Here is a 12586-nt window from a genome sequence, read left to right as displayed (position 1 = left end):
CTATTATGTCTCTCTGAATTACATACAATGCAGTTCAAGCTTTTAACCCTCCCGAGCCAAAAGTCTGTAAGTGTACAAACTAGCAAACAGTTCAACAAGATGATAATAACAGCTGTGGAAGTCCAAAGTAACAAAGGGCATCTAATCAAGTTTTAATTAGAGGTACTTGTCCCTGATTTACTGGTAATACAATTTTCTGCTGCAATTTATTCTCCTGCACTGCAGTTTAGAGGCATTTTTTTTTAAATACACATTTTTGTACCCTTTAATGGCCTTTGAATACTGTGTACTGCTACTTTTGATACTTAACCTTGGTTGGTTTGGAGTGTAACCAACTATTTTTTTACATTTTGATATTGCAATTTTTCCATCAATCCGTTATCTTCAATTTGTCCTGAGTTGGGTTTCAGTTGAAGCCGACTAGGCAAACTGTCCTTCTCACCAGCAACAGTTTCCAATTCATCCAAACTTGAGGAGAACCTGAGCTGTTCTCAAGCCAGATGAAATGTACACTGCTGAAAAGGACTGAAACATGACGTCCCAGAGGTGTTCGACTGGATTTAGGTCAGTGGTATCAATTCCTTCATCCTCCAGGAACTATCTGCATATGACGGCTCATGAGTCCAGTTATTGTTGTCCACCAGGAGGAACCCAGGACCCGCAGCAGCAGTGTAGCATCTGACAGTGGGTCTAAAGCGGAGTCCAGCCATCCTACAGAGGAAACTCATGTATTTGCAGCTTGTATTTGCAGCCCTACTCTGTCAGTCATTTATGCCGTGACCATAGATGAGGGTCGGATCTTAGATGGATTGATGATTTGGAAAAGCCTCGACTTTCGGTTCAGTTCTCTCTTTACCACAACAGTCAATGTAACACTCCACGTTCCGTTACTCATGATTAAGATTTCAAGATGCTTGAATTCCATCGCTTGGTCCATCCTCTTTCATATCCTACCCATACATGAAGCCAACAGAACCACATCATCTACATGAGGAAGGTTGCAGGTTCCCAAAGTACATGCCCTCCTAAGCCTTGCTACGCCTTGAGATCCTGTCCATGAATATCTCAAACAGGACTTAAGACAAGAGAGAATCCTAGCAGAGTCAAACTCCAGTGAAAACAGGCCCGACTTTGCAGAGAGTAAGTGGATACACTTGGTTTTACGAGGACATGATGGCCCATGACAACTGACTTGCAACCGTGTATTCCTGCAGTTCCCCCAACAGGTGCTCCCGGGGGACCTGGTCATAACCATTCTCCAAGCCACCAAAACACACCTAGCTTCAATGTTCAAACCTCTGTGAATTATCCAGAAGTTCTGCAAGAGTGAAGATCAAGTCCTCTGTTCCACAGATGGGAATTGATCCTGAATCCAAGTTGTAATTGCAACTTTAAAATATTGGAATTAAAAAAAATATATACTGGTAGAAAAAACATTGGATCCCTTCATCCACCACTGAAGACCTGTTAAAGAAACTGCATGCATGTGTGCAGTGTGAGTGCACATGAGCTGCACTTCATTTAGGTGGCATACACATGTTGAATTCATCAGACTGCAGCAGCCCACTTCCAGAGAATCATCAGTTGTATGATAAACAGTGTTAATGAAATGCGGTTTGCGTGTCTCTCAAGCATAACACTACGATGTGCGTGCTCATGTATGTTTTCTCCCCTCATGTAACCCTTGCCACTTCTTCCTCTCATAAATCACAGCCAAGGCGAGTTTCAGAAAAGAGTCTTCCCCCTGTCAAATAATCACAGTCAGGCAGGCTGACAGCAGGGCAGAGGGGTAAACACACACCCACACACACCAACTGACTCCTTTTCACATGTGCAGCATGCCCAGCCACAAGTGTGTTTATTCGCGAGTGCAACACTGAGACAGACAGCGGACCTCAATCAGCGAGAAGGGCCCAGGCTGGCCATTGTTCAGCCTTCAAGGCTGCAGGGCGCAGATCAAAGCCTGACGGGCACCCGGCAACATGTTGGCAATTTTCTGTCCCAAACAAACAGCACTCTGGTATGCTTTATTGTGCGCTTTGGTTCTGCTTGTAGCCACTGACTATTTCTAAGAGCCGTGTATCACAAATTGCGCACACGTAGAGCTAACACCGATTTCTGTCCCTGTGGTGACATTAAACAAAGGTTTTCATGGGCAGCCTCAAGAGGAAAAAATTAATCATATCCCAGGAAGAGAAAGAGGAAAGCGCTCTCTCACTATCTCACCTTCACCTTAATGCCATAAAAGTTTGTTGAGCCTGCAGTTTGCAGCATAAGCAACGTGCGATTCTCGCTGAGACGCCGGCTCTGATGTGCAGACACCAGCTTTTCATGCTGCATCCTCGACAATCACACCCTGGTGGATAATTAGCAGTCTGCGCCATAGGGAGTACAGTAAAGGCAGCTAAAACAGCCTGCGGCTTCTTTCACCGGGATTAAGAGACGAGCGCATGCAAACAGACACACGCCTGAATCAACGCGCACATTCACACATAAGCAAACACAGACATGTGCCCTCCTGCAGGCCATGTTATTTCCCAGAGATCTGTTTAACAGCCTTCTAATTGATGGGAATGTGAGTCAAAGCTGTTTTTTTTGTTGTTTTACCTGCTGAGGGATGCTGCAGGATAATGTGACGCTGCAGACTAGAAATACAAGTTCTTTTTATGCGAGTGTGGTTCTTTATTTTGTTTTCTCCCACATTTACTTGAGGTTTTGGCGGTAATCTCCAGCTCTTTTTCCCACTTTTTCTAAACATTAATCTCCTATTTTTTTATTTATTTTTTTTGCCTTTTGTGTTCTTTTACCCTCCATCCTTCCCTCCCTTTCTTCTCCAGCCTGATCCGTTTGTGGTTTGAGATGCAGAAATTTAGCAGCAGCCCCTCACCCCAACACTCTGAAACCCACCACATCGCTCATGTTTTTTTAGTTCAGCCTAGTTTTATTTGAATTCCAGCACACGTTTCATGCCTTGCAGAGTGTTTTAAAGTTAAGCTATTATATATATTTTTTTAAAAAGACAATAGATAAGGTACCTAACTCCCTTTGATTTTGTTTGTTTCATAGTTATTTAAACCCATTTTGTCATTGGTTTTCAGTGAACACCGACTCTTATTTCTATTGCTGATTTAATGAAGCTTGTATATTTTAAAATATTTTATTACCAGACATACCAGAGCTCTCTCCACTGCTCGTTGCATGAAATATTGCTTCAGGCAGCTCTAGCAATTCCTCAAGTTAGTAGAAATTCTATGCTACTACTTATTAATGCAAGCAGTCCGATGTCAGACATTAGCTACAGGCTTTTATTACTGAAAATAAACCTTTCATACACATCTCGTCGCAAAGAAAAAGACCCAAGCAGCAGTTGTACCCACAATTCATAAGGCTCTTTGTCGCTTGTTAGCGGCCATAAATCAGTCCCTTTTAGATCGTGCAGCAGCCGCTGACCTCGCATTGTTCACCTCTCCTGCTCATCCTGACGAGTCTTGAAGGAGCCAGACCCCCATAAACGCTCCCAGATGCAGAGATGTCCCTGCATAGATGTATGTATACATGGTAGAGCTTAGTGTGCATGTAGGGATGTAGCCTCGGAAAACTCAGAGGGACATTTGAAATTCTCATGGGAAACTCAGGATGTTGTTTTTAATAGAGCGGTGGACATCCAGCCTGTCCTGTGCTGTGAAATTATTGCCGTCCAATTGGTCCCAGTCATTTGTTCCACCCTGGTCTCGGCTACCTACTGCTGACTTCACAAGGGTTCCTTAATCAAAAAGACATTCTGTAAAGACGCACTTTTTATGCTTTTTTATAAATCTCTTTTACAGGCTGCTTTCAAGTTTGACAGCAGTCTGTAGCCACGCTGGCAAATTATGAGGCAAAAGCAAAGCAGTAAATGATCAGATGAGCGGGTAACGAGAGCAGCTTCACATATCGCTCCCTCTCTGTACCTACTGCCCATCCAGCAAAGCAGGCCAAGATGAGACTGTGGTAGGGTTGCATCCGTGGGGCTGGTAAATCAGGAGATCATGAGAAAAGCCAAGACTTGTGTGCGCCATCCAAGGCCAGAAGTGATTATTGTTAATGATGGTTTCCACCCTGGAAAGCCACCAGGACTGTGAACAGCAAGCCAGTACTTAAGGGACCCTGTAAAAACAGTTAGCTTAACATAGAGTATGGTTGTTAAGAAGGAAGGCGGCAGGAAGTCAACATTAGCCCTTACCACATACATCACATATAAGTGTTTGTCAGGAAAGTTTGATCCAAGAGCCGGCTCTTCCTTCATGTTTAAGTAATCCAAAGATTTGAGCGCCTTTGAACTGAGCATAGAGGAAGTTCAGTGACTGCTTGTTAGTTGTTTTTATCGAAGTAAACAAAGTGGACATCTCCAATTGCTGCTTCAGTGCTGGAGAGTGGATGAATAGGGACTTTCTTAACTGCCTGTTGTATAATCTAAGCACCACAAAGACACACACACACAGGAGATGTGGGGGTGTGTGTCAAATTGATGCAACTGGAACAAGTCCACTCAAGTAATATAATTATACAGCACATAGCCTGGGAGGCCTTTATCTGAGTGTTACTTGCACGCGCGCACACACACACACACACGGGGCAGGATATACATAGACCTACACATTTACTTAAATACAATAATGAAAAACCTTCTTTTTCCTACTTTTTCACTCTGAAGTTTCGGTTATTTTTGCTGTCCTCTCTTGAAATGTTTGCCTCTACAAATCCACTTAATTGCTTTTTCCAACACTAACACAATTTACATTTTTTCATAAGCGATATGGAGACAAGACTAAAACATTCTGAAATACTAATAAGTAACAGCTGGTGTAGGGTATCTTGCCGAGGAAAGGTTGTCTTGTCCGTGGACTGAAAACAAATAGCGACTTCAGTGTTTTGAAGCAATGCTTTATTCACAGCAGACTCGGTCGGGTGACCTGCAAGTATAATTATTGGCTCATTATGCCTTATTAAACCAGTAATTAAAGGAGCACTTTCTTCTTCTTTTTTTTTAAATAGGCCTATTTTCTTTCTTGTTGAGAGTCTAATGAAAAGATTGATACCATTCTCATGTCTGCAGGTTAAATATAAGCTCCAGACAAAAGTGCCTGGCTTAGTTTAATTAGCATAAACACGGCAAACAAGGGGAAATTGCTGGAATTGCTCTGAGGGAAGGTGAAATCTCTAGAGCCTACTAATCACAACTTTATCGGCACAAAAATGACACTTAAAAATGACAGTGTGGAGCTTACCTTCTTCTGGCTTCAATTCTTTACTGAGAGAGGTGCCTTTGCTTTAATGTGACTCTCAACAAGCAGTGGGCCAGTGTGTATTCATATAATGTTCCCAACACAAGATAAGCTGTCATGTCGCTATTACTTGGGCTTCATTTATAAAAATGTTCTCATACTTTCTACATGATTTTATATTTTATAACATCTTTCCCTCATTGTTAAAAGATACCTATATAATGCCTGCACAAAGGAGGCTTTAGCAGAGAGATATATATAGATAAATATTTTCTGTGTAATTTTGTTGTGCAACTATAATGTCAAACTTTCACAATTTAATGAATTCTAGAAAAATGACTTTTTATTGATTGGCTGATACCAAAATTATTTTCCATAATGATTCATTATTTAAATAAATAAACTTTTGATTTTATATATTTCAGTTTACTCCAAATTATAGCCTCGTATTAAAGACAGCAAAGAATCTTTTTTTTTTTTTTTTTTTGAGTGCATGTACCGAAAAAGAAAAGCAAACTCCTTCTGAGATGAGATCATTGTGCACCAAAAAATTTCATCCTCCTAAAAGCGTGTTTGGCTTTTTTAAAAACGTCTCAACACAAAAGCAGCCGTGGTTACGTGTCTCTAATTTGATATGTGAATTACAGAACATCCTGCTTTTAATTCAAAACACCTTTGGTCTGGCAATTTATTGATAATTCCTATCATAAGGCATAAAGTTCACAGCAGGCGTGGAGGCATGTGTGTCCAAAATTGCAATAGCTCTTACATAACTGACAGGAAAATCACTAAAGTCTACACTACATTTCCATGTCAGAGTAAGGTTTTTATAAACGACTGCTTATTCCTGTTTGAGTCATTTTTATAAATGAAGCCCCTAAAGTGGTTCAGTGGCGACAGGGCTCTCGGGACTTTGTGTTGGTCATAATTTCTCTTTCTTTCTTTCCCAACAGGGTCCACTTGGCTTAGATGGCAAACCAGTGAGTATTCTCAGCCAAATTTGTCAAGTATGCCCAAAATGAAAGAAACAAGTTTGATTTTTAACTCTGTTTTCTTTCCTCTCAGGGTCCACCAGGTCTGAAGGGAAGCCAGGTACATCGTCACACGCCTCTTATTCTTACTTTCTTATTTTATTTAATTTATTCAGTTCCTATTTAAAGATTTTTCCTATTATAAATCCAGCTGGACTCTGCATTTGTCCTATAAGACCGGTGAGAGTTTGTTATACCTCATCAATCATTTTTACTCGCTCTGAGGAGTCACTGCAAGTGCGTGAAAAACCCGGTAGCCATCTTACTTCCTGTTCCACCTCTTAAGTCATCCCAATGGCTCACAGCCACGGGGGTAGTCTGGGCTCAGCTGAGCTGAGTGTTGAAATCCCCTTTGCACTCCCATCCATCAACTCGCGCCTGAAATGCTGGTGCACTCAGAGGCACGCCCAGGTGCAGCGTGGAAACAGGTGAAGCAGAGCGAATGGGTTACACACCATTTGGGAAAGTAAGAAAGAGATTAGTTTATAACCTTCAAACGGAGACTCTTTAAAAAGTCATTATTGTGCCCCCTCCGCCCCTCCTTCAGCACATCGCAGCGCTCACCCACAAGAGGCATAAGTCATCAGCTGAAATGTAAACCCCCTCGCAGCATAATGAGAGCTGTTGCTCTCCAAACACCATTAAGCTGTTCCTGTTCATGTGAAAGGAGTCCTGAGGCTGGGTGTATCCTTTAATAGGTTTCTCCCCATCAACAAGGGTCTGGCATAAAACCCTCAGAAGGCGTGACTCATGACCAGAGTCGCATGCAAACCCAAAGGGTGGGGGGCATGGAAACAACATAATAAAGGGGGGAAACATGTAGCACATTTTTTATCTTTGAGGGACTTCTGTTTCCAAAATTAATGATGAGGTTTTTATGAGCTGGCATTTGGGTTTTTTTCTTTTTGAATCAATTGGAAAACTAAAGATTTTTTTTATCATTTCCCCTTTTAAAATGCTATTCCTGCACATAAAATACACAATAAATGAAATTAAACCAGATGGGAAATCAGTTTATTGAAATTCAACAGAATTTTTTTTGTTGTGTTTTAGATCATTTTGAATGAGGAAGTTGACTGTAAAGTTAGTCTTGTTTGAACAATTTGTGGCTTGACTCTGAGTTAAAGGCTTTCTTCCGCTCGCTCTTTGAGCAAAAGAGCGAGCAGCACGGGAGATAAGCTCTGTCTGTCATCGCGTAGATAGTCACATTGACACACTGCTTGTCATCTTCGCTGTTGTGCTCTTGAACGCGTTTATAGCTCTAAGATAAAACTGTCGCCAGACGAAAGAAGTTATGGAAGAAGGTACAAAACAGAACGATAGCCTTCAAAAGGTTCAAGGCAGATTTGGAACCAGGGGACTGAGAAACGGCAGACAGAGGGGACAAGTTGAGTGCAAAGGGTCTAACCTAAGTGGTGACTTGGCTTTAAGAGGTATGATCTGTCCATTGTTGTCACAGATGGACGGTGGATGCTTTCCACCTCTTATTCTTCTGCCTGTCACAGTCGCAGAGGGCCCACAGTGAGTTTGCTGCTTGTGCTTTCACATTTGGCATCCTTATGCTCCTTACCACCACCACCAGCAGCAGCAGCAGCATACTGAGACATGGCTCACCACAGAAATGGACAAAGGCCCTGCCTCATATATAGAGCTCATGAGGATTTGAAGCTGTCACAAAGCGGGACCGTGCACCAGTGTAGGATCGCACAGGGATGTTTGATACCCCGTGTTTTTAGTTAGCGTTTCAGCATTCCTCATCTAAAACATCTCAAGAGCTCCCAAGAGTCACTGATGGAGGAACAAAGGTTTTATCTCTAAGAAAACTTTTATCTCTCAAAGAGCACTCTTAAAAGGGATTCTTGGGACAAGCTTGAGTCATTTGGTATTCTTACTGTGAAATACACTCAGACAAAAGTGATGTTTGGATTGAGCGGTCTCAATGCCATGAATCCATTAAGCAGAATAACTGCCTTGTCTTACCGTTTGATTGAAAGCTCCCTTCTGAAGGGCCATTGAAGATGCGTGTGATGTGTGATAACTGATTTATCTTGACCAAGTGTCTCTGATTTTCTCCCCCCTCCTCCCACAGGGACCATCCGGACCCAAGGGAGAAAAGGTATGCTTCAATATGGATTTCAAAAGCCTTTCTAGACAAGTCAATGCACTGTACGAGTGTATTTCGAACATTTATTTATGGGCAGAAGGTGCTCTGACAACCTTGCCGTCGCCCTCCCACGTTCGAGTTTTCGCTGCGTGTCCATCAAAAGAGCCGTAGATTACATTTAGCTATGCGGGAGCTCGTGTGTCTCTGCACATTCTCACGTCAAGGTACTAAGCAGGTTTACAGGCCTTCCGCAAAGCTCGATGATAGCCAGATGTTTTCCCGCTCTGTGAACCTCTGCCCAACTTAAGATCTTAGCAACCGTAAGAGCTGTAAGTGCTGGCAAGAGGAGCCTCGTCGTGTGGTCGTTTCTCTCCACGCTGCTGGTTGGCTGTGTGTATATGTTCGAGACTGCGTTTTAGCAGAATCAGGAGGGCAACACGACTGCATTAAAGTGCATCTGTCAGAGCGGGAATCAGCCTGATTAATGAGGCGATTGCATCTGACAGATGAAGCTGAGGTTCGGAAAATTGGCTCACTTCATGTAATCATGCTAGTAGCTCTGTGATGAGAACATGAACTCCAAAAAGTTGATCAGAAATCAGCTGTGTTCAGCATGTGCACTCCGCATTTCGACTTCATTGATATTGTGCTGTCAGATGATTTATGGCCTACCAAATGATTTATACAATAAATGTCAAAACGCTGAGCTGTTTAGGAGACAGATGACCTTTGAACCACTTCCTTCCCAAAACCAAATCTTCCATTTTAAGCCTGTCTGTCATCGCTGCTCCACAGTAGCTGAGCTCTTTTGGATAACTGGTCTGCTGCACATATACAGGGCTAATAACTGCTGACAATTGTTATTTTCCTGTTTTTCCTCCAGGGTGACCAAGGAGACATTGGGCCAAGGGTAAGTCTGTGTTTTCTGTATTCATCAGAGAAGGTTAAATATGTTGTTTTTGGCTGTTATATGCACATTTTGGAAATTATGTCCTCGCTGCAGCTGACTCTGGAGAAAAGATGCTGTCCTTTATGTTTTTTTTTTTCTCTGTGTAATTTAAAAATGACCTTCCATTTAAACCTTACTTCCAGTTTTTGTTCTCCTTTTATTTTGAATTTTTGTCTGTTAGTATTCTTCTTAAACATTCACCCTTTTTAAAGGTCATAAGCCGCACTTTCCTTTCGACTGAAACAAAGGACATACAGTACTGTGCAAAAGTCTGGAGCCAACCCTCATTTTTTATCATATTTCGCTTCCAAGGAGCCAGACTGTCTTCTCATTGTTAAAGTGGTCTTGAGCATTAGTTCTCAAGGCTTTATAAAGATCTTTCAAAGTTTTTGTTTGGACATTGGCTGCCTTTTCACTCATTTTTCAGTCCAGATGTTGTTTGTTTGTCAAGCCACTTAACACTGGACCGAGAACCAGTTTTAGATTGTGTCCTTAGGCAATTTGTTATTATCTGCCTGTCGCAAAACACATCATTTGTTCACATTTCTTTAGTTGAATCGATAAAAACTGCCAAAGGTAACACAGTTTGACAGACATAAAATATCATTTTTGCCACAATGAGGTGATTCCTACAGAAATGACGGGTAACTTGAGGCTTTTACACAGTCCTATTGAAGTTAAAGAGAAAAACAGACGCTTGACATTTTAGAAATTTGGCTATTGCATGTGAAGCAACGCTTTAATGTGTTAAGTCAGTAAATAGAAATTCTGTTAAGTAGAGCCAGAGTTACAGTTTTCCCAATGCAGAGCTGTCTGTATGCTAATTGGCTGCTGTCTGAGATGAGTGGTAACACTCCTTTTATATGATTTTTGTGAGACAGAACCACCAGTTTTAAAAGCTATGCTTGAAATTAGCTTAATGTATTTTAGCTTCATTATAACTGTAGAGCTTCCTCAGCTGGTTTCTAGTCTGCTATCACAAACTGAAAATCAAATGTCAGGGAGACTGAAGTGTTTATGTCATCTGAAAACCACTAAACGGTTTATTTGTTATCACAATGCGGGAAAAATCTGGATAAATAAGGATAAAAGTCTCGGTCTGTCTATAAAACGCATACACAAAGCATTTTAATAATCCAAAAGCAAACGTGTGTTTACCCAGTGTGGCTTCCCCACACACAACTGCACTGACAGCACACGAGGTTGGAGTCGCCCATCGCCAAAGCCAGACATGAGAAATGACGTTATTAGCAAACATTAAACCTTCACCATGTTACCTCAGTGGTCGGGGCGGCGTGCCAGAGCTCCCGTCTCTTACCCAAGCTAAGCTACTTTTTTTTAACATTACAGAGAAACCTCACCCTGCATCTGGTCTATGTTGTCAGTGCTGCCTTTTCATCTGATATCATTCCTCCCTCCATGAGAGCTCCCATTTCATTTAGTGTGGTTTGAAAATAAAACCTCTGTTCTTTACATGGTAAACAGTTTCAAATCTTTAAAGAGGTCACATACCCATGAATGTTTTTTTTAGAGCGCTTAGATCAGAATGCCACATAAAGCCGCTTCTTCACATGAATTTTAAAGTGGGGATGAACATGAAAATGTGTTACAAGCATGTTTCTAATGGCTCTAAAATCTTCTCATAGCCATTCGTTTCTTGTGTTTATTACCACCAATATCCTTCGATCTGTCCATCCATCCATTTTCAACTGCTTATCCTAGGTCTGGTAGTGCATGGATTGTAGATTAGAAATGTGGAAGTACATCTCCTATGACTTGAACCCCAGTAATGGAATCACAGAAGAGTCTACGATTATTGGAGTTAAACTGGCTATTGTTTTATACCAAAAGCTAAATGGAGAGTAAATATGATGTGGCTACTCAACGGAACAGTATTTATGATGCGGTTCAAAAAATTACAGAAATTCCTGATTTCTATCAAGGCGTAAGCCATTTGATTTCCCCACCTATCCTTTCAGATAGTTTGTGCAAGAATTAAATCTCCTTTGGCATTTCGCATTACATAGTTATTCCAAATGATAAATATTGCACTTGGCCCAGGCCTCTGCAGCTTTGATGTCCCTGGATAAATCTGCAGCCCCAAAAACCTCAAGCTTGGTTCAAATCAAACCCAACAGCTCCTAAAGCTACTGTAGATGTGGATGAGGTTTGGCTCCCTCATATAGGTTGTCACAGATACGGCTGTAGATGGGTTAGAAAACAAAAATCTCTTGCTTGCTCAGTACTATTTTTAACAGTCTGATTGTCTTCAGGTCATTAAATATGCTCATTTATCACCTTACTGGGATTTCAAAACTGTATTCAAAGGTTCAGCTTTGACCTTTACGGGCAGATAAGCGTCTGTGTGAAAACAGAAAGCAACCGCAAATCTCCGTCAATGTGCCGCTTCCTGTCAGTCCATCACTTTTAGTGCCTCTTCCAGGCTGATTCTGGTCTTAGACCAGGGTACCAAAACAGGATAACAGGGTTATTAAAACAAAATGTTAAAGAACCACCAAAATGATGTGAGAAAAGGGTCATGTATAGTGTTGTGTCTTTCTCCAAAGCAACTTTTTGTTGAGTGGAGTAAAGCTGGTAGCTATTTTTCCCAAGCCTCCATACAGTCAAATCCATACGGAGGACATTGTCACTGCATGTTTAGGTTCATCTGGGGGCTGTATTGAAAGACAAGCTCTGATGAGAGTTTGATCCCCTGCCAAATCCTGAGTTTGCCTCCCTGAGAGCATCTGCAAACAGGCCATAGTGAGACGGGCCTCCAGGGATGAATGGCCATTTGTCTTAGTATCAGCCTTAAGTCTGATGAGAACAATGTAAAGGGGAAACCCACCATGAAACAGTCTATTCTCTTATGCAGTGTTTAAGGAGCATATGCATAAGTGGTCTTCATGGTGGGAACGGTGTGAATAAGCGACTGTGACAGTGGGCAGAGAGGGGTGCACAGGCCCAGAGAGGAGGAGGTGGAGTCTGCGGTGGTGCAAAAACCTCAGCCATCCAGCCCTCACCAGAGCCTGTTAGCAGAACCTTCTCTAGCAGCTCTTCTTCTTCTGTCACCCCCCCCCCCCTTAGATCTTCTCCCCATCCTTCCCTCCCTCCCTTGTGTTTTTGAGGGAGCTGAACCAAAGAAGCGACACAGTGCTCCAGGCTCTGCGGCAGCAGGAAAACTCTGCTCCTTTCAGCCTGACAGACAATCAACACATTTACTGTGTTGACTGGAAAG

The 12586-nt window shown here is 42.0% G+C and overlaps 1 protein-coding gene across 8 annotated transcripts in view; it reads left to right on the top strand.

The window, feature by feature from the left end:
* Positions 1-12586, top strand: part of col23a1a (collagen type XXIII alpha 1 chain a) — a 126533-nt gene that overhangs the window by 97860 nt on the left and 16087 nt on the right. For all 8 annotated transcript variants that reach the window (XM_040016098.1, XM_040016095.1, XM_040016099.1 and 5 more), the window contains 4 exons: positions 6218-6244; positions 6330-6356; positions 8385-8411; positions 9283-9309. In XM_040016098.1, the coding sequence (XP_039872032.1) occupies positions 6218-6244; positions 6330-6356; positions 8385-8411; positions 9283-9309 (108 nt within the window). The remainder of the gene's footprint in view (positions 1-6217; positions 6245-6329; positions 6357-8384; positions 8412-9282; positions 9310-12586) is intronic.

The sequence above is a fragment of the Simochromis diagramma genome, unplaced genomic scaffold (assembly GCF_900408965.1).
Source record: "Simochromis diagramma unplaced genomic scaffold, fSimDia1.1 OVJJ01000685.1, whole genome shotgun sequence".
Taxonomy (NCBI): domain Eukaryota; kingdom Metazoa; phylum Chordata; class Actinopteri; order Cichliformes; family Cichlidae; genus Simochromis; species Simochromis diagramma.
This window is presented reverse-complemented; position numbering and strand designations above follow the sequence as displayed.